At 35.9% G+C, this 23,484-nt stretch overlaps 1 protein-coding gene across 1 annotated transcript in view; it reads right to left on the reverse strand.

Moving 5' to 3' along the window:
- Positions 1–23,484, reverse strand: part of DTNBP1 (dystrobrevin binding protein 1) — a 75,703-nt gene that overhangs the window by 17,499 nt on the left and 34,720 nt on the right. Inside the window, exon 7 of the mRNA XM_082499562.1 lies at positions 22,512–22,534. Coding sequence (XP_082355688.1) covers positions 22,512–22,534 — 23 coding nt within the window. The remainder of the gene's footprint in view (positions 1–22,511; positions 22,535–23,484) is intronic.

Consider the following 23,484-nt stretch of genomic DNA (forward strand, 5'->3'; position numbering starts at 1 on the left):
GACACGGATTGTGATTCAGAGGTAAGGCGATTTTCTGTATGTCAGTTCTAAAGTGTGGATATCAAGTTTTAAATTTTTAATTAAACATTTTAAGCTTTCTTCCATACATCTAGTTTTCACATACTCAAGACCATTCCACTTGCTCCTTCATTTTATTATTTTTTTACAGAATAATAAATGCTCTATAACTCAGAAATAACAGATTTTAACAAAAAAAGCAGCCAGACAAAAGTTCCAACTTGCCAAATACTAGCAGTCTTTAAACAGCTCAGCTGTAAGAATAAAATTCTTTTGATGATCTGGATTATTATTCTTTTTTTTTTTTTTTAAGATAAATCTTTTTAGAGAAAAAACAGTTCTGAAAGATGATCTGCTCCCACTGGCTTGCTGACTTATTTGTGTGCCACATTCATAGAATCATAGAATGGTTTAAGCCTGGACGGGACCTTAAAGATCATCTAGTTCCAACCCCCCTGCTATGGCCAGGGACACCTCCCACTAGACCAGATTGCTCAAAGCCCCATCCAGCCTGGCCTCAAACACCTCCAGGCACGGGGCATCCACAACTTCTCTGGGCAACCTGTTCCAGTGTCTCACCACCCTCAGAGTGAAAACTTTCTTCCTAATATCTATTCTAAATCTACCCTCTTCCAGTTTGAAGCCATTACCCCTCATCGTATCACTACATGCCCTTGTAAAAAGTCCCTCTCCAGCTTTCTTGTAGGTGCCCTTCAGATACTGCAAGGCTGCTATAAGGTCTCCCCGGAGCCTTGTCTTCTCCAGGCTGAACAATCCCAACTCTCTCAGCCTGTCTTCATAGGAGAGGTGTCCCAACCCTCTGATCATCTTTGTGGCCCTCCTCTGGACCCTCTCCAACAGGTCCATGTCCTGAATTGTTCTAAATCGTTCAAACTTGCAATTTTAAATATTGAAGGTAGAATAAAGGTCATCTTTATATATAGTGTCAAAGCACTTCCACAATTTTACTGGTAATTCATAATAGTTTGCCATGTCTATTTTTTTAACAGCATTTAAGGACAAACCTTGAAGAGCAACCCACGTGACACTGGCAGATGTGAAGTAAACCAAAACCCTACCTTCCTCACAGTCTGTAAACTATGACAGAATAGTGTGGCTGGGTACTTTTTTTGCTATGTTCAACCCTGAGGAATGTCTCATACTTTAAGTCTTCCAGGATTTCTGTATTCCATATGGTAGCCAGTATTTGCTATTAATAGGAAGGGAAGCTACCAGGCCACAACATATCAGTAGTTTTCCCATTTTTACTTTGACATTCAAGTTTTTACCATGCTTATTCTTTAAGGACCTGTCCATTAATGTTGGCAAAATCATTCCCCTGAAGAATAAACCTGGTTTTATTGTACTAGATCAAATTGGCACCACCACACCAAGGAAGAACTAGTGGCCAAGTACAAAAGTAACTCTTCTAGACCAATTCCAAAGAAGAAATGTGGTTTTTTGTTTGTTTGGGTTTTTTTTTGTTGTTGTTGTTGTTATTGCTGTTTTCAAAAAAGATCAGCCATCATCTGTCCTCCTGCAGCTGGCATAGAACTGACATCAGGTGTAAAACCAACAGCCACCGTATTATCAGCTCCAGCTAACAGCATAATGGCAACTGTGTTCACTCCTGATGCAGATCAAAACTGGTTTTGCTGTTTAGCCACTAATTCATTAATGGCAGCATCAGGCATGAAGCAACAGTGTAATTTTAACCTGTGCTCATATTGGTTTAGCTTGCAAACAGATAAATTGATTTCTAAATTTTGCTATTCAAGCCAGAGTCAAATGGATTTAATTGACTACAACATTAATTTTCACACATTGTGTTAGGCTGGTTTAAAGAATTTGTGCAAAAAACTAGCAGGTCTTTTCTCTGGTGTGTGATATCGAAGATCTTAATACCTTTAGATTAATAGATTAACTTATTGGGATTAAATACAGCTAGGCAAGTTTCACTGGTTAACATAACTAAGTAACGGGGTCATCTGCATCCTCATAAAAAGAGCGTGATTAACAGGTAAGACTTTTTCCTTATTTAATGTTCACAGTTTTACACCTGCTTCTTATTAGGAGAAATCATTATCACTAAAGCAGTATAAGACTTACTAGGTCTATCAGTTGTTTAGCCCAACGCCTCAATGCATGTATAACAGAGACACCCACACGGCGAACTAAGGAGAGAATGGAGCAGATGTGTGATGTTACTAATGCATCGGTGGAGCACTAAACGAGAGTGAAATATGAAAGGAAAGGAGATACAAAGTAAGAGAAATGAAGATGTGGCAGGGGTGGAGGGGAAGGGCAACCAACAATGCAGACTGCCGAACAGAGCTAATAAATAATATGTGACCCTTTATTCTGTATTTCTCCAGTCTGGTAGTGATTAAATAAGTTGTGAGGAGAAAAACAACACTAGCCAGGAGAAAAAAATTTAAAACAGAGGCACAAAAGGCTTTGCCATATTGAAACCAAACACCAAGAACAAAAAGCCACTGCAATAAGGTCAGCCATTACAAAAGAAATACACACTACCGAAGCTACTCTGCCAGACAAAAAACCAAGAGACTGTAGGAACAATTACAAGTGCATGAGAAAGCACATACCGCATGACCATTAATGACTAAACCCTATGCCTATAGTAAAAACAAACTGACAGATGACACCTAGGATACAGTATCTTATTCAAGCAAACAAAGAAAACCCACCTAAAGGATGCATAGACATCAAAGTGACAGTGAGGAGTGAATAAAAGCAGAAATTCAGGAAGCTGATAAAAGCACTTACACGGGGAAAGGGAAAAAGGAACGGGGCTGACTGAAGAGGGAAGTCAATATAATTAGGACTGTGAAACCTCTAAAATACGCTTCCTATGAGAACATTCCTTTCAATAACGCAGCTTTTTGAAATCTCTCTCACCCTCTCCTCCCACCTTCTTTTTTTCCAGTGCACAGATGCCACGCGAGTCTTCAACATCTCCTGCCACAGCTTGGGACAGCAAGCACTTCTTTGTGCCTGTGTTGCAATACAGTATAAAATGAGTAATTAATTCCCCTGACATCCGTATCAATCAACTTCTGCCGTTTGTACGCACTTTAAAAACAGGCATCTTTAGGCCAACTAAAAATACAGAATACTTAAATTACAATCTTTTCCTTATCTCCTGAATATGTATAAGGCCCTACTAATTTCATTTTTGATTTTATTATTTAGAATATTTTAGCAGCAATTAGTCACAAGTACTTTATACCTCACAAAATGCATGCATATTTCCTGTGTAACGTAAACATGCAGTTGATTTCTGAAAAAGTTAAATTTCTAAACTATTACTCTATTTCTCTAAACAGCACCTCTCTGCACTAGGTGCCATTTTCTATAGCAATGAAAATCACACGCTATACTTTTACAACAGGTATAGCCACCCATACCCGTAACAATTCAAAGAGTCCCTACGGAACTGCACAGTGATTCTGAAAAAGAAAGTAGAATTGTTGAGTTTTAAAGCATTAAGATAAACTGTAAGCAGAGGTGCCACTGATCCTACTCAGTGGCCAATTTTTCCCCACTTTCATATCTAAGCTTGCATAAGGTGCCTCTCAAAAGCTGAACATCCACTAATTTTAGACGAGGATATCATTAGAACACAATATGGCCTTTATTAAATATGAATTACTTGTTCATAACACATTCGGCATGACAGTGGGAAAACATTGCCTTCAGGCCACCATTATATCTGCCCTGTTTCCTTCTCTTTCTTCCTGTCATCATACATCTGCTTTGTCAGCCCCAACAGCATCCAATTTCTATGGGCAAAGAGATTTGTTCCCTCTTCTTTAGAGCAACAAACAGTATTTTTATTTGATACTAACACAGAAACAAAATCATGAAGTTTAAGATTTAAGCTTTCAAGAGAGGTTGAGGCAGAATATTTCTTATCTCTTAGCTGCTGCTGTAGACTCCAACAGATGATACCACATTTGATTTCACCAGCTTCCTACAGGGAAAATTTAGTTCATAGTCATGAAGACCAAAATTTATTTTTTAAATTTGATGGAAGTGGGTCACAAAGAATATTATGGGATCTAAACATTTGATGCTCAGACTTTGGGATGCGTTTTAGAACACAAATGAGACAGGCAAGATGGGATGCGAAGGGCAGTTAAAGAACAAACTCCTCGCAAGTCTTTAACGCAGCAAGAATCTGATCTGTTCTGGAGCTTGGCTAACAAGAGACCTTTGGAACATGAAGAGCGTCACAGCTCTGGGTTCTTCCAAGAGAAACACAGCAAGGACAGCATCTGGTGCATGCACCACCCCCGATATCAGTTCCTGAATATACCAGACATTATAAACAAGGCTTGAGGTGGGGGTAGGAATCAACCAAGAAATACTGGGGGGGCATTCCTGTTCTTTTGGTACAAGTATTTTCTCTCCGTCATTGAATGAATGATATATCAAGAAGGTGTACAGGAAGTGCGGAACTTTAACCTATCATGATTCTCTTACAAACTATCAAATCTATTTATAAGAGTGACTATCCAAGGCTAATGAGAACTGAAGCATGCATAAGAAATGAACGTAACATCATTATTAGCATTTCATGCTCTATAAAACTGTGGACATTTGGTAAAAAGCCTCCTATTTTGACATACATTTGCTGAAATTGTTCCTTTTAAACTATTTTTCATGCATGTCATATATTAAACAAGTTCCCTTGACAATACATGTGTTTATATATGCAGCAAATGCAGTATCAACATCAAACAGTGGCTGCATCACACAGAGATGAAACCAACCATGAAGTGCTGAAATTTTGGTCCAGAGAGAAGAAAAAAAGCAGTAAGACTTGACAATACAGCAAAACTATATTTTCAAAATAAAATTGATAAATTTGGTGCATGATTCAAGAAAGCAATGTTCTTCACAACCAACCACAAAATATATACAAGATTATAGGTTTTCATGAAGCATTAATTACTTCCTTCCTTTTACTCAAAAATCCAAACTATCAGGTTGTCTGTAAAATGCTAATTTGTCTATATATATTCAGAACAAGGGATTTTTTTTACATTAATCTGTTTTAAATAAAATATATGTGTATATATTTCATTAGTTTATTTTAATGAATTAATTTTTATATTAAAATATCTATACAGATGCAAAACTCCTAAGTCAATTTTAATAAAGATAGATGTAAAACTACACACATACAAATGCATTGCTCTCAATGTATTACAGTTTCACATATGAACACTGCAAGTATTAAAGGGCTAGAATGAATTGCATTTGCTGAAGAAGTTTGCAAGGTAGCAGTTTTCACTTACTGTTTAAAATAGGTCAGAAATTATATACTTGCATACTGCTACTATAATCCATTTTTTAAAGTGAAAACTGTAATCATGTCAGCAGCTATTAAAGACCGATGGCCTGATTTTTCTAACACTAGTTTTATACTTTCCAAATAGTAAATTGAATGATGATACTCAGCCTGGGGGACAAAATACCAGAAAAAAGACTAAGAGAGATTGCATTTTATAAGCATGCACCTATAGTAAAGTATTTAGAAACTAAACCAAGAAATACTATTCCTAAACCCACAGGTAAAATGAAGAACATATATTTACAGTGAACCACCCTATAATAGTATAGGTCACATCTGACCATTCTCTATTTGGAAATACCTCTCATGATCAGATCAGGAGATGGTGAGTTCTGCTCACATTTAAAGTGAGACATCAATGCAGGGCATTTCACATTTAGTTTTGCTCTAAATATTCTTCAAAACCTCTAGGTAGTTGAAAAGATTTCACCCTTCACCTTTATTCACCTATAGAAACAGATTTGAGAGAAAGGCAGCAGTCAACTAGTCAAATCAGCAGTACTGGAAGCACACATGCACTAAGTCACTGAGGTTAAACCGATACACCAAATTAATACCACTCCTTCCCTGCCTCCCAAAATACAAGCTACTCAACTACTCAGTCATTACCAATGATACCTTTATTTCAATGCTAGGAGAGGAAGGAGGAAGAAAAAAAAAAAAAAAAAAAAGAATAACTGTCAAGAACCCAGGAACTGAGCTACCTTCTCATTCAAGAAGAGATCTGGAAGTCAGAGCTGAGGCTTATCAAGTAAGGCAGCACCCAGACATGCCATTTGCACTTTCACTGCCCCTGCTGCACTCATCCTGAAGATGAATGCAAAACTCAGAATTTTCAGATCACTCCAAGATTTTTGTAAAGAGATGAAATAAACAGTCCTGCAGTAAATCAATTTTCAGGTGTTACACAGACTGGATCGCACCTAGCCAAGAGGTAACAGTACAAAAGAACAATGTGAAGTAGCTGAACCGTAAAACATAGAAGAGCTATGTCATGAAAAACACTTCTCTAAGTATGCGCACTTTTTGACTTGCAGAATTTAACAATGCCAGTATGAACTTGGAGCCTCCTGAAGTGTAAGACTCCTAAGAGAAACAAAATACTTGCCCAATATGGTCTTAAAAAAGTCACAGCGCAAAGAATTCTTAAAATAGAAGCCTGCAAAGCGCATTATATTGTCAGAGCAAATCTGTCTCCATCCTGCTAGAGATGCTAGCTCAGTGATCCGCATGTAACTCCACCTATCTTTTAAGGCAAAAACTGTCCCAGTACCACTGCTTGTGGGCTTTAATGCAAAGTTCTGGCAATTGTCCAAGACTCTGGAAGGGAGAGTATGCAGCTTTTTAAATTTTCTTTTTAGGTCATGACATAAGAGATCACACTGATGTCCACTAACGCTCCATTTACAAATACAGAGGGAAGTCAGCAACTCGTACTTACAGAAAAAAGGCAAGCACTTCTAAAAACAATGCTACATTGTACAGAAACTTCATGTTTACGCAACTTATCTAACACTTTCCACAGAGCTGAGCAAAACATAAAACTGAGAAAATATCACATACTACATGGAATTGAAAACCATGGGTAAAACAATATATTTTTGTTCTTGAAAACAGAGATGTTTTTAAATGGAAGGTTTAATTTTTAACAAAGAGATGAACAAATCAGACATATTTTCCTTATTTTTATCAAATTTGATCCTGTCCCCTATGCTCAAATACAAAAAGGCATGTTCATCACAGAAATGACTAGACTGAGTTAGAGGTCAGAGCGTTTTAAAGTTAGTAAGTGATATTTGGAACTTTTGTCATCTGTGAAGGGATGCAAATTGGGTTTGGGACTTCGGATGCGGTTAAGTCTTCAGGAAATCAAAAAGCTTCCCTGCATTTTTCTCAGACTTGCTCTTTTAAACAAAGTTAATGGTTATATACAATCTTGTGGCTTTACACAAAACTCTTTACAGTAGCTTTTGCCAGCAGCCAGATGCCATATTGCCTTCTATATCAAAATAGCAACTAAGAATGATGGGTAAAGACATCACTGGAACAGGGATCCAATTAACAGAACGTGGCAAAATTGACATTTATATAACAAAGTTTCAGGTTAGTCATCAATGACTAAATTTATACCACAGAACTATTAATTCTCACCCTCTGTAGACAGAAGAGCAGCAGTTTCCAAGAAACTCACAAAACCAACAGCTTATGAAAGAAGCTTCTCTGCCCCACAGATTTCGGTAAAAGTTGTTCAGATACTCCTATGTTCCTCCTTCCCAGTAATTTGATGACTAGGGTAAGTCAGAAAACAACTGACACTAGACAAAATAAAACATTGAACAGTATCACAACAGAGGCAGACAGTATTTTCAGTGCTGATAGGATTTAAGAAAGCCTCTTTGCCGAATTAATACTAGAACAGTTTAACACAATTAACAATTAGCTGGAGGCATACTAATTACTACAAAATAAAATCCCCAAACCACCCCACCGCAATACACACTGGCATTTCCAGATTTTTTTTTCTCTTTTTCATGAGGTTAATTCCTTCAACATGTTTACATGTAAAAGTCTCCTTGCCTACCCTCCATCAAGCGAGCCAAGCTCTCCTAGTATCTTGTGAAATAACCTCTCTTCTTAGAACTCAATTGTTTTTCTAACACCTCTTCTCATTTGCAGCTGTCCACTGGAAATCTCATGACTGATCCATCCCTGGATGTTATTTATCTTGTTCACAGCTGAATTAATCTCAATAGTTCATTTCTCAAGCGCAACTTAATGACAGAGATTGTTTTCCTCCTAAATAATTTTCTCTCAATAACCTGCCACTTGCACAACTTTTTTGTTTGCTATTAACTACCAGAGGACAAAACCTATAAAATTATTTTTATTTTCTGCATGTTTTACTGCTGTTAGAGTCACCTATCCTCACTGCTGCTGTTAAAGTCACCTGTTCTCAAAAGTTAACATTCATACTTGTGCTCCTACCCCAAAAATATACAGAATGCCCAAGTCAAAACAGAATCAGATCTAGGAAGTCTTTCTTAAAGTTTTCTATATACACACATGTATTCTTATGCTTGAGATACACATTTAATATATATAAGTATGTTTCTTAAGATACACATTTTACATATATATACACACTTATTTTATATACATAAAATGTATATCTTTCTTAAGCATAGGCATCATACTTAAAGAATACCTTGCATGCAGAAGCATACTGGACTACAGCTTTCATTCAAAAAGCAGTGGTATACATGTTAAAATTGCCATAGTACTCACAATATCAATTCAAAAAGCATCTATTTTTAAAGTACCTTAAAATAAAAATGTTGTCTTATGATGATTATCTCCTCAGTTGAAATCTTGAACTTTCAAGGACCGTAAAGAGGACTATACAGTAAGAATCCTGGCTTTTCTGAAATTCATTCATGATGTTATTAATAATTCATTAAAAATAACTTCAGACATAGTCTTGCATTTTACAACTTTCCTTCTAAAATCATTGATTTCTTTTGTCTCAGAAATCCTCAAAGTTTCCAAATTTCTTCGAGTCTGTGAATTGTAACTTAAAATAGATCCTTGTTTTAGTCTGTGCTAGATAAAATCTTCTCTGTTTTCTCCTTTGTTGTAAAGTTAGTCCACAATTCTCCCATATTCATTTTCACTTCATGAATTTTAAGACAAATAGACTGAATGATCACTGATATGCAGGAGAAATCTTCAGTGGTACAAAAGCACCTTGAACTCAGGGTGGGGGGTGAAGGGAACAGGGAGAGGGAAGTACTTCTGCCAGACTTCTTCCTATGCTGTAACTAGCGAAAGTTTTTGTACCAGTTATGGTTCTCCAAATGTGCTGAAAACCAAGGACTTGGCTTTCTATTCTGTCAGTCTTCCTACAGCTTTGCATCCAAAACATGTTTGGGTGCGATGAGAACCAGATACTTAGTGACTGGCAGCAAAACCCTCTGTGTACCAACGAGCAAAAAGGGAAAATACATATGTCACCCAAACCCCTAGCGTGGATAGTCTTCCCCCAGTCACATACGTTTTTGGAGACAGAAGCTGAGGCTGCAGGCCCTTCCTGATGATCCTGCTCTCCAGCAAGTGCCAGAAGCTACCCTGTACATGAGACTAATGACATGGACAACTAACTAGTGCTCTTTAAAACAAAGGTAAAACCCCCATTCTTCTAATTCCACTGTATGGTTAAACAGACTTTAAAAATATTACATTATACCTATGATTAAGGCTTAGAACAGTTGGGTCTGCAAAATTGCAATTCCCACATCACCAGTGGGCCACAAAACCTGAGCTTATCAAGTACCGCCAGCTCCATTTCCTACCCATGTGAATGCACAAGATACACTGAAAACCCAGCTGATGTATTTTTAGTTGTCTTCTTCATGAAGCGTGGGTTTTCCACTTCAGTGTTTGATAAATCCTCATAAATTTATTATCTCTTCTCTGGTTAAGATTGTGATCCAAGTTAAAACCCTCCTGAGCCAATGGCAATGTTGGTGCGCGAGGTCTGGAATGATTACATAATCACCTAATTAAGCCAGAAACTTATTCCTATAAACGGCACCATTTCTGTTTGATTTAAAATGAGACACAGCCAACTACATTTTGATCGTCTCATTTATGCAATGTCAAAATAGCATTAGTTGGCTTCTACATAAAAGGAAAAAAGGGCTGAGTGACATCTCCACAAGATTTTTATTTCATCTAAATCCACGGAGTACCCCAAGTGATTAAAAATGTGTTCAGTCAAAACTGTCTCTTAACCTCTTTCAGCCTTAATTCACATACTCTATTAGAAACACACAATTTAGAAATATTACATACATACAAAAATGTTTTACTGATTTTTTAAATAGCTCACTTTAAAATATTTCATTATTTTTATTCAATGCCATTTTCCAAAAGAATATTATTTCACCTGTTCAGTAAAAACAAATAAATCACAAAAAGGACGTCACACTAGCTACAATATTGAAGAATTATGTTTGTACAGTTTCAGCTCTAATGCCTTGATACAATTTAACACGGCATACATAACACTCGCAAATAAAATGGGAAGAATTGTTTACCAGAATATCCACGTTTTTGTTCCATTTACTGACAAGGAGTAGAGGAACATTCGGAATTCTTACAAGCCCACATGAACACCTCAGCCATTCGCCCTTTCTATCTGCATCATTAAAACCTGAGCAGAAAAAGTAGTTTAATAACACACTGCTGTGAGAGGCAGGACTGAGATTTATGTGAGGATATGCTATAAGGAAGGAATAAGTTATTTCTACTGCAGCTTTTAAAACAATTCTACTATTTCTGAACACTGTAAGGACCAGAATAGTATCATATTTATAGTACTACTATAGAAAGAAATAGTGCCATGTGGAGAAATATAAAAAGCATATAATCTATTACTGTACATTTATTTTGCTACAAATCAAACTGATGAAATGCCTGCACCTACATTTATATTTTGAACATATAATAAAATAGAAGAAGAGCGCAAAAGAAAGAATACTGTCATTATGAAACTGCTCAAAAATTCATTCACACCAAGATGTAGTAAAAGGCCGCAAGAGCCTAGAGCATTTCGTCTTTCAGCACCCCAAAAAGGTGATCTGATCTTGTTGATCTTGTTAGAGAGAAGCAATCTTTTTAAAAGCAGGTAGATGAGTATTTCTTAATTTCTCATTAACCTCAGCCTACATGGATGGTGAACAAACAGATTATCATAAAGATATAATAGGCCATCTTTAATTTTGCATTACTTTTTGCTGTCACTAAACTACAGAAGAAAATGTGATTAAAAAAACCATTAGAATAATCCTGGTTACCAGAAAGGTACTAACCTTTCCAAAATTAATGTTGATACTAAAGCTTCTACTTACTGCTTCCTCTTCCCAGCAGTAGTTGAAGGACTGATATTGCTAAAGCTCACATTTCAGAAATATTCTCCAATTCCATATTCTAATCCTTATAGAAGTATAATTTCAAGCTTGGCCCCCGCCCAAATGCAAAATAGCTATTCTACTGTCCAGGATATGATTGCAAATAAGGAAAAGAAGGAAGATTCACAGCTGCGCCCCAGTTCATCATACTTCCATTTCAATTTCAGGAAACAAGAAGAAGAAAAAAAATACAACTTCTGTCAATATTTACAAAGTAGTTAAGGATACAGAATGGATTATACCAGTACTATATATTTTGCTTGCAAAACTGACAATTTTGAGTGCAAAGTGGTCACACCACATTTAGCAGAACAGAGGGTAAATTTTGCCATCTTTATGTAGAGTCAACTGTTCTGTCTAGATTTATGGAAAACAACTGTTTTGATAAATGAAGTATTTCTAATCAATACAAACGTAAAGAGCACTCCCGTGCCAAATGAATTATTTAAATCAAAATATTCAACTTTACTTTACATTGTCATTTAATATGAACATCAAATTTAGCAGTCCGAATTACAACTCAAAGGTAGAGCCTTGATAAAGGCATGCTCCAACAGGTTATTAAAATAATATAATAGTTCAATTTACTCTTATCTTTTGGTCCTCGACATCAACTGAAAAAATTCACATGAACAGTAACAGAAAAAAATTCTTTCAGTGGTTATATAAAAGAACATAAAAAGAATCAGAGTAGAAATCCACATCTTATTTCTATCTCAATTAATGTACAGTTTTAAATATCATTAGTTACAAATTAACAGCATAAGAATATTATCAATTGCAATTTTAAGAACATTGTTTCATATGACTTAGGGTGCTCAATTTGATATTAATAACACTAATTGCTTCATTTAAAAATATACAGTTTTATCATTTATTATTTTATCTGAAGGAAACGAAGAATTAGCATGACTGCATCTACACTAATGAACTCACTGCTCTGATTTTTTATATTCGGCTTTTCTCTTCAGATAATAATTCTGTCTTCCCTCATCCTCTAATACCACCCCACCCTTAGACAAGTCTGCTTGAATTTTAGCTAACAAAGTATCCATGTATTTGTAATCTTTTACTAATTCCGATTAATATTACCTTGACAATAATGCAAAACGACACACAAAAGCAAAGCAATAAACAAAAGCTCTGAGAAAACAGACACTAAGTCACCATTTCTTTCAAATTTGCTAAATCAAGTTGATAATTAACCTCTCATTTATAGCACACCCTTTGCAAATTAGGCAACAGTGTTAACTGAGGAAATTCATTAAGCTAACTTTAATTTCATGTTGCATTTTACATTAGCTTGGCAAATTAAGCTGACAAATAATAAAGATGATAATAAAGTTCCACCTACATGAATTCTTCTGAGTATTCTCAGTGGCTCCCGGAGATGACATGGCAGTAAGAAATAAGCAAGTAAAAAGAAACACAGTACTGGTCAAGTGAAAGCTCCAGTTACCAAGCAGCTCCACGGATGTGCATCTTCATTGATGCAGAACAAAGACTGATGCTAGAAGGCTGCTTTTTCAAAGCTGTAATACCGCGACGGCCAGTTTTCTATAGGTCACTCACACACAGATGCATACACATGCATACTTCAACTCAGCGCCTTTCCAGAACCTGAACACAAGCTACCAGCAGCTGGGCTATACCAGAAACGCACGCATGTATTTGGGAAGGTACCACATGCTGCTAAATAAAGGGGTGCCACAAAGACAGAAATCTTCCCAGCGGGTTATCATCTGATGACATGCTGTAACTGCATGTGTTTATTTGGCAGGGAGCTGGAAGCATTTTAAAATTATTTAGAAGCAAGGAAAAGGTAAGAAAGGATTCTGATTTTTTTTTTTTAATTAGGCAGTGTTCATAAGGCACTCCCCTCAAAGTATTTTTCCTTAACATGGCTCAGATACCCCACAAACCAGATTACATACTATTCTTACTTCACACATAAAATATTAAAAAATCTCAGATGTCATTTTTAAATAAATTAGGAGCGACTTTCTCTGCTGAAAATTGATTTTTTTTATTACATATCCAGACTACATTTTCATAAAAAATTCAAAAAATGGTTATGCAGTTAAAAAAAATTACGGAAACAGCATATGACCGAGAATCTTTGGTTATGGTAATGCTGCAGTTACACAACACTGCATTTATGTTTCAGAAATTGTAAGGCATTGCTTAGAATTTGGAATGCTGGCACATGTTGCCCCTTCAGTTTAGAAAGGTGCACAGTGCCACCGGAAACCATGATAGCCATAACAATTCATTTCTTTTACTTAAAAAGATCACATTTTGAGAAGCTCCTTGATGAGAATTTTCATAATACAGCGTACAGACAAAAGGGAATTATGTAACAAATATTTCTCCAATCATCACCATTAGAGGAAAAATTACCAAGAATGTGTGGGCCTAGGAAACTCGGCTTTGTTTTACTGGTGAAAACAACACCAAAATTATCTATGGGAAAGATTACAAGAATGATAATAATCGCGAGATAATCCCGCCTTCAGTCTGGACTTCGGTAATTAAAGGATGAATTCACATCAGAGCCGCAGACAAAATAGGCTTCTATTTTTTTCCACATCAATCATTTAAGCATTAGAGACAATTAAAATATTACACATTTAAATGTTTTCTTTTCTACACAAACTGAGTATGACAGGACTTATGTTCCCCTGAACTCTTTCCCAATTATCTACACCCTGTTAGCTACTCACCCTGGCAATAGCCACAGAAAATCTCTATTGTTACACTGGCTTCCTCCACTCCTTACAAACCCAGGACTCTGCAAGGCTGACTCCAGCACAGGGCCAACTTTTACTGCAGCCAACAGGAGCTGTACCTGCACATCCCAGAGCCATCTTATTTCTAGCTGCAGTGATCATAGAACCATAGAATGGTTTAGGTTGGAAAGGACCTTGAAGATCATCGAGTTCCAACCCCCCTGCCATAGATAGGGACACCTCCCACTAGATCAGGTTGCCCAAGGCCACATCCAGCCTGGCCTTGAACACCTCCAGGGATGGGGCCTCAACAACTTCTCTGGGTAACCTGGTCCAGTGCCTTACCACCCTCAAAGTGAAAAAAATTATTCCTAATGTTTAATCTAAACCTGCCCTCTTCCAGTGATGTCAAAATTATTGTGATACATCTGACCTCCAAAAGGACTTTTGACCCAGTGCAACACTAGAATGCAAAATAAAATAGGACTCAAGGAAAGCCACATAAATGCATCAATATTAAAATTTGTTGGGTACATAAACTAGCTCCCTCAAAATACAAAGCAACATAAGACAGGATGAAAGAGCATAAGGGTGCCACATTAAAAAACCACAAGATTCTCTAAAAATACATGAAGCAGAATTTTAAAAAAAAGAAAAAAGGTTTCCTACAATCCATTCTCTCCCAGTCAGAATTAGCATTAAAAAAATCCAGATAAACACAAGGTTTCAGAAGTCTCTGTAACATTAGTATTCTGTGGGTGTTATTAACTCATTGTCTGAATACTACTTTCAGATGACAGCCATCATATAAAATCCTGAAATCTATTTGAGCAAAGAGATTACAAACAAGCAAGCAGCACTATCAAATTTGTAACATACAAAGTTACATTATAGCCAAAACACATAACAAACAAAAAGTAAAACCCACCACATTTAAAGCATTAAATCAGAAGTGGTTTGAGTTGCAAGGGCACACAATATTTGTTCCAAGGAAATCTGATTATCTAGTTTGTCCATAAATAATCTGGTATCTCTGTAGCATCCCTTTCTAAATTTCAGATTTCCTTTAGAAACTCTACTCCCTATTTACAGCTTTGAAAATTCGGACCCATAACCACCTTAGAAATGGATGCCATTTTATGACTGACCAAGATCCACCCAAGCCTGTATTGCCACTATCAAAGCAGCTCTGTTTTTCCCTCACCAGTTGAAAACTAAGCAAAAACGGGCAGAGGGGAAATAATTTCCCATATCAGATTATTAATCCAGTTGACAGTGCAGCCCACCTTTTGGCAAAGAATAATGGGAAACAGCGTTCTGATGTAGCGATTCAAGATAAAATTGCAAATAATTTTGTTTCCACAGTTTAAATACATTAAACCCTCCCTTTTTGTTCCCCCTTCCATTGAAATGTAAATTCTATTTCTTGTATAGAAAATATTGTCTGTCCTGAAGACTTGACACTTGTAGACATTAACCTATTAGGTAACAAATTTATTTCCAGTCATCTGCAAAATAAATGCATACATAAGATACTACCCATTGTAGTTTGCTTCACCCCAGTCATAATACTTAATCCAACAAGCGATTTGTTGTCTTGTCAAAGGCAGCTAATACATTTTCAACTACACCTAATGTTCAATACAATAGTGTTGTCAAAAAAAAAAAAAAAGGGTCACGTTTAGGGGGTCAGCAAGAGGCAAGCAATTGCTTTGGGCAATATGACATGCAGTCTCTTTCAAGACAGAAAATTGAAAGCTTCCACTATTCTTGGATATGTATTCTTACATAGAACAAGTTATGAAAGTATGTCATTAAGTCTGATAACTCAGCCAAATACAATCAGTTGTGTGCAACTCAGCACCATCCACTTGTGGGCTACAGAAATGTACATGTGAAAGATTTTACAACTCAGTGCTGGTGATATCTGCCCTGATGTATATAGAGATTCAATTATTTACTAGGGAGGACTGAAATCAGTAAAAGATCAAGACTGAACTTTCCTTAAATTTCTCTATTTAAAAGGATTTAAGATAACTATTATTATTTTATTTTTTTAAAAGGCTTGACCTGAAGTCCATGCCTATTTCAAGGAAGGCAAAAAGGAGGACAGAAGTTACAAATAGCTAGATTCAGATCGAGAAACTTTTAAAACGTGTCCTGAGTGTTAAACAGATGTGAGAGTCTGCAAACTTGAAAACTCAAAAAGCAAAATCAAAAGCAAGATAGCTATTAGGACACTTTATAATTTGTTTTTCTTCTCCATCTGTCTTATCCTATTACACCATAACGGAAGACTTAAGTAATGAAACTTATTTGCCTTTCACTCAAGGTTTGACTAGAAGTGCCCGAGTCTCAAATCTTTCCATTCTCAAGAGAATAGTTATCATATATGGGAGTCTTGGTCAATTCTTGCCACAGACAATACAGGACATCCAAAGCTGCAAGGTTCTTCTCCCATAGCCTGGATGGGAAAGAAGCTGGTAACGCACATTATTAACTAGAAATCATCAAATTATTTTCAGCTCATAGGAAAATACTGAGTAAAAACCCTGAAACACGAATAACATTGAAATTTTAACTCCATCTTAGCTTTATTACAATAGAATTAAGCAATTATTTCTCAGCTATTTCCTGCTATGCCAAAACAAGAGTTGTCTTCTTTTATATTTGTGCTACAAGGTTTAAATCTTGAAGTTTTTGACCATGGTCACCTAAATAAATTCCAAAACAATCAGGAAACACACATAGCAGAAGCACTGCCTATCTCCCACAGCATGTTTTGGAAGAGGTACCCAACCAACCAGACACTCTCCCTCCCATATTCAAATGAATCATTGTAATGCAAAATCACAAAATACAACATTAAATTAGAACTTTCATTATTAACCAACTTGGTTACGGACACAATTCATCAACAAAAAATTCTTTGCAGTAATGAAACATCTTGAATGTTCCCTATGTGACAGGCTCCGGGGCACTATATTTGGAAATGTTAAACTAAACAAACTCCACATGGTTGGTATGATTTGCTACCACAATATCGTCTACTCTTGCTCAGAAGAAAAAGAATTGTGTGCTCAAAATTACAGCACAACTTCTAGAAAAGCAACTCATTGAATGTATGAGCTTTGTCAACCACAAGCTGTAAAGATCTCCATTGCATATTGCCCATGCATCTGGAAGACAATATGAAGATTAAGGAAAAGTTGTTTATTTTGACAGCCATGAGAATACAGCATGATAAAGAGAATCCCTAGACTGAAAGAAAAAAAAAAATCAGTTTGACACTCTCTGTTGAGGCGAGCAGATTTCAAATAAAGGAGAACAAAGGGATGGTGACAACAGACTCCTCCAAATATCATATACTCTTAGAGAAAGGAACAGTAAAAGTCAGGAAATTAAAGTTTAGATACAAACATATTTAAGTTACTGATAAAAGGACTGGAAAACTGCAATTTCAACAGAAGCATCTCAGATACATGAAGAGGGATGACAAAAGGTCTGCATATCAAATATGACCCAATGACTTAACCTAGAAGTGAAAAGCAAGAAAAAAACACCTCTATTTCACCAGCCTCCTTCTCAGAAAGATTATTTTGATAGAGCTTTTAAAACTTATCGGGATTTGTTTGGGAGAGATCTCTGATGCAAAAAGCTGAAAACATATTTTGTTGTATTGTAAATAGAAATGCTGGAAATGGTCATCTGACCACTTTCCCTGATCTTGAATGAAACTAATCCTGTTAAAGCTTAGAAATATGCATGACTCAGTAGCCAAAGCCACGTGCATATCTGCCCTTACAAAGTTTCTGCCACCTTTCATTGTCCAAAAGCGCTGTGTTGCTTAATTCTATATGGACTCCCTTGCTTTAGTTTCCTTGCCAGAAACAAAGTCAAAACATTTCATCCTAAACTTTTTTTTTCTTTAAATAAAAACAGACTTTTAGAAGCAATTTTAAAATCTATCACATACACAGTTCCCATTTGGACAAAGTCTGAAGTAAACTCAGCAGCATGTGTTACGACCATTGTGCAATTCTACTACTTTTATAACTTTATTTTTTTCCCATTATCTACCTCACTGCTCTGCTTCACTCTTCCATCTTGTAAAGAGACTAACAGTATTCTATAAATATTTACTTACATAGTCTTGCCATGCTGGAAGAGAAGAAATATTAACTTTAAAAAAAATATATATATTAAAAAAATTTGTACCATGTGCCTAGAAGAATGGTGGAATGATTTCAAATCTCAGTGCAGTCATGAATGCACTAGCTTTCAAGTATCAAGAGAAAATAAACACATATTTGCTATTTAATTTCTAGTTTCTCAGCTGTAAAAATGAAAACAATACACACCCTTTATAAACTATGGAAGCATACAATATATCAAATATTAAAAACAAATACACATTCACACAAATATTGACTAAAATAAACTCTACTATTGCAAGAAATTTTTTTTTGGAGATTTATAAGCCTCGGCCAGGACAGGACAGCACAGAGCATAAATGAGCTCCTGCAAGCAGTTCTCCAAACACTGGAATTGATGCACACTGGAAAGAAACGTGCAGGCTACTTAATATGGCATACCTAATGTTTTCATCCATAAAGGTATCATCTTTAAGAGCTTTTCTCTCTGAAAGATAAATGACTAAAAAGATAAACTGGACAACGCTTGAGATGTTTTGTCCTAGTGCACCCACACACTTCAGGTACACAAATGCCAGTGTCATAGCAGTATCAACAGGGACACCACACACTCACTCTCTGCCTTCTTCAAAGAGAGATGCTTAATATAAAAAAGCAGGAAAGCTTCTAACCTTCACTTTCTCAGCATCACAGATTATTAAATAATATGTTATGTTTACATTGTAACAGAAAACCCTTGAGGTTAGAAGAAAAGAGACTGGAGAGGTTTGTTCTGCACCTATACACTATGGGTACAGCAAACAACAAAAGAGAATGTCTGGCTCTGTAAATAGTCTTAAAGCAAAGGAAAGAAAAATAAAATCTACTTTTCATGATGAAAGAGAGTATAATCTGTAATACAAATGCAAAAAAGGCAGGAACAAATTCTAAACCAGTATCTCCACTGACAAATAAAAAATAAGTCATCATTTCTTAAAATACTATTACGTGCTTGTTTCATGCTACTTGAAGGTAATAACATCAATGAGCAAGAGTGTTAGTGGATTCTCAACAGTTTTCATTGCTCCAAACAGGTATATACACTGAGCTTTGTTTGAGCCCCTTCTTCATGGCACCTGGAATCCTCAAAGAATATACTAAATAGTATTTTTTGCTGTATTCATTGTGAAACTGATAGGATGCATCACTGAATTCAAGCTTCCAGTGCTGTACTATTTTGACCCTCAGACTATACCATTCAGTTTCTTAATTCCAGTAAAACTTACTTTCTGTCTTGGGCAGGGCATGAGAACTCAGCACTGGTGAATGTGAGAGTTACATTTGGACACTGAAAAATACGCATAGAACCCTTTTTTTACTCCCTTCTAGCAAACATATTTAAGCAATGTTTTTGTGGTACTTCAATTTCTGCAGATTCAGATAGAATGAACTTATGTATTGATGAAACACATTTTTATACAAGACATTTATCATTCTTAATCTGGAAACCAATACTTTTTAGCATATGGTATTCAAATTCACAAATAGAAGTTACTATTATGAAATGGTTTCAACTGCACATTGAAAGATCCAAGTGTATATAAAGGTATTTCAAACAGTTCTTCTTTCCTAGGCCCTGTGCTGGGTGTTTTATGAACTGAATGTTTATGAACACATTTCACTCTGGACAGTTATGCAAGGATGAATTACTTGAGGAGGCAGTCTGTACTTGCAGTATAAAAACGTAAAGAATCATCAACCCAACTACTTACATAACATATTTCAGTTGGTACCAACCTTTCTTGAATACAGCAAACCAGAGGTATAAGCAAGGTAAGATCTTATCATAAAAGCTTTACATAATGATACTAATGCTTCCTCACCTCAACCTTAAAATGTGTTTGGTAATGTACCACTAGAAGTATTTGCTTTTTAGATGACTGTGTTACATCGGTAACTTAGACCTGTTTCCTGCTCTTGCTGCTACCTTTTGCTTCTTCTGTGCCAGGATTTCTATGGCCGTCTACTGAGTTATTTCAGCATGGCTTCATCAACCGAAACTAAACCAAATGACAGACTATTTTCTGCACAAATCTAGTGAGCCTTGGAAATAGCTTAAAACAGAAAAATGCAAGAAGGAGCCATAAGTTAGATTGGGCAAAGCTGCTGTAGAACTGTCACTATGTAATCATGAATCCTTCATGACCAGGAAGCTTTTTCCCTGTTTCTAATCAGCTGATGAAATACATGCTAGATACTCGGAAATTGGCTGAAGGTCCAAAAGGCTGGAAAAAGACTGACTGAATCCAATCTAATGAACACCTCTATTTCACAATCCAGGTTAACAACAAAAATTCTGAGTAGGATCAGATCTGAGAGAGAACAACTTCGTAAGCAAGAAACCATAAAAACATTTCTCCAAGTATGCATTTCAAATCAGCCATGCACCTGCTTTTTAGTGTTTTAATCTCAATTTCCAGGGAAAATGTCAGGCAAGACAGTGAACATTGTTGCCAAAGTTGTTACCCTATTTTGGGTATCTGTTGTTTATTTTAAAGCATGTTGTTGTCATCTTATAGAATTTAGACTTGCTCAATATGACTATTCTTGAAAGTTCATTATCTATTACTCCTCTCTCTTATGTCAGGCACAAGCTTGTCCATCAGTTCATCGTACAAAAAACCACAGAAATTAGGCTGACTGACGTTTAATACCCATTTTTAAAGATCCGTCACTGTGTTTTTCCAGCCTTCCATAGCTTCTACCAATTATTTTGATTATTGTAAAATAAATTTGGACATTTTTGAACCAACTGATCAACAAACCGAGAGTACCCTCTAACCCAGACTTTTCTTGGTATAGCATGAGATCCTACTCCTTTCCCGTTGATACTGGCTGCATCAGTCAGACTGCAATTCAACTTTTCAGTGAAGAAACATGCAAAGACTTTGGCTTTTTCCTTGGCAACTACTTGCAATTTTCCCTCTTTGTAGTAAACTAAAAACCTTCTCTTGGCTACCAAGACAAGCCTTTCATAACTAGTACTGGAAATCTGTATGCCTCTGTATCCATTACAGAACCAGTTACTTAGTTAAATTTCAAGGTCACACAGCTAACACCTTCCTCTTCCATGAAAATTATTGTCTTTGTAAAATACTTACTCTCAAGTAAAGTTACAATCTCTACTAGAAAAACAAGAGGCCAAGAAAAATAACTTTGGAAACCATCCTCCTGGCTTCCACAAACTCACTTAAACCGCCCAATAAATACAAACAAAAAAATCCCAGGATTCACAATTCTTACAAGCATCAGATACTACAAAGTAGCTGCTTTCTTTGGAACAGAATGAGCTTAGCATTATCTTTGGTTTTGTATTGAGCTGTGTTGAAAGCTGTCAAATCAATCAAAAAAAGGGTCGTTATGGTAAGCTACAGATAAAGTGACATTTTACATAATCTATGTTGCTTGTCTATTAATGTTAGCTTTATTATTTTCCTTTTTTAGCATTATGTAAAGATCAGAGAGTAATGAACTGAAAAGGCAAAGAGGAATGCTGTTGATAGAAATTTGCATCCCTTCTTTCAATTTCAAGAGACAATTAATTGACATAAGTCAATGTACTTGACTTCATTCTCATAAATAAAGCCTAGTCACAAAGCCACAGTCACACCTTATTCAAAGCAAAAAATAATAGCAATTGTCAAGCTGATCAAACACTAACATTAGTAGGTAGAGTAAGCCTGAACTTAAGATTTACTGAAAATGGTAATGCGTTCCATCTACGCACCACAGACCAAGTGATTTAGGACAGATATTTGTATAAATCATTGTCTATACCCAACAAGTTGAGCTGCAAAAATTGAATGTCTGATGTAACATAATACTGTGAAAATTTCCTAGAAATAGCTAGACAAAAGTCTAACAAGTAACAGCCTGCGACACATGTCAAAAACACATTCATGCTAGAAAAGACATCAACTAGTTGAAGACAAAGTCCTTACCTTCTAAAATTGAACACTAAGGGAAAGGCTTGAATTAGATACATAATCTCTGATACCTAGCTAAGACAACAGAACCATCTGTGTTCTTCCTACACTTATGGCTGTTCCAAAGAAACCAGTAACAAGAACAGGTAAACTGAAAAATAAACAGCCTGCTGGGTCAACATAAAATTAACATCATCAAATATAGAACTGTAACAGTTCCTTACTAGTTTCACTTAATACAAGAACTGCTGTAACTCTTGCAAATGTTCAAGTAGAAAATTAAAAATAGAATTTACCTTTGAAGGTCTCAAGTTCCTTCCTGTGGGAGAAAAGCAGAATTAAAAAAAATTAAAATATTAGAAATACTACATCTAGAACTACAAGAGATATTTTACATGGTTTAAGACTCATTAATAGATGAAAAACAAAGAATTTGATTAGCATCATATAAAGGTAATATTACTACATGTGTTTATCTAAAGCAAACACTAACCACCTGTTTAGAAATTAGGCTACCACCTATTTATAAACATGTACAATTATACAAATATTGCATAGTTATATCTACCCACATAATTTCTAGACACACTGTTGCAACAATAACCAAGACTTCTTAAGGCTTTCGGTAATAAAACATCCATTGCTTAGAAGAGCTTTGCCAATTTATAGCACAGTGAATAATGATTAGTGTTCCATTTTCATCAATGCTATACAAAATCCTTTTGGCAACAGTGAAGGAGAAAAATTTTACACTATCACTCACTCAGTTACAACACACTTTAAAGACAACGGAGCCATATAGTGACATTCCTCAGAGGAGAGGATTTTAAAGTACAGAAAGTGACAGAAAACCTGTAACACTCATGTACCAGAAAGGTAAGAAATGAAGTCAACAGCAACAGTATCTTTTTTCCTTCATACCAGACCACCTTCCACATTTAGTAGTTATGCAATTCTGAATGCAATCACTATAAAACCAAGATAAATATTTTCTCTGTTTTCAAGAAATTGCAAAATGCTCCATTTGCCATTGCTACAGAGTAGTTATTTATCATGAATTTAGAGGCTAAAGAAGAATCAAAGTAATAGCTTAGGTTAGGCAGAATGCTGGCCTTTTCCTTACAAAATGCTCATTTATAACAAACATCTTTTCAGCCTGTGCCTTGCACACTACCTAGTTAGATTCTGAATTTTGAAACCAAAAGTGACTATAAGAAAAATAAATTTAAAAGAAGACTGAACTAACAGTTGCCCAGATAAATGATTCTA

Source organism: Vanellus vanellus (assembly GCF_965231255.1).
Source record: "Vanellus vanellus genome assembly, chromosome: 2".
NCBI classification, from domain to species: Eukaryota; Metazoa; Chordata; class Aves; order Charadriiformes; family Charadriidae; genus Vanellus; species Vanellus vanellus.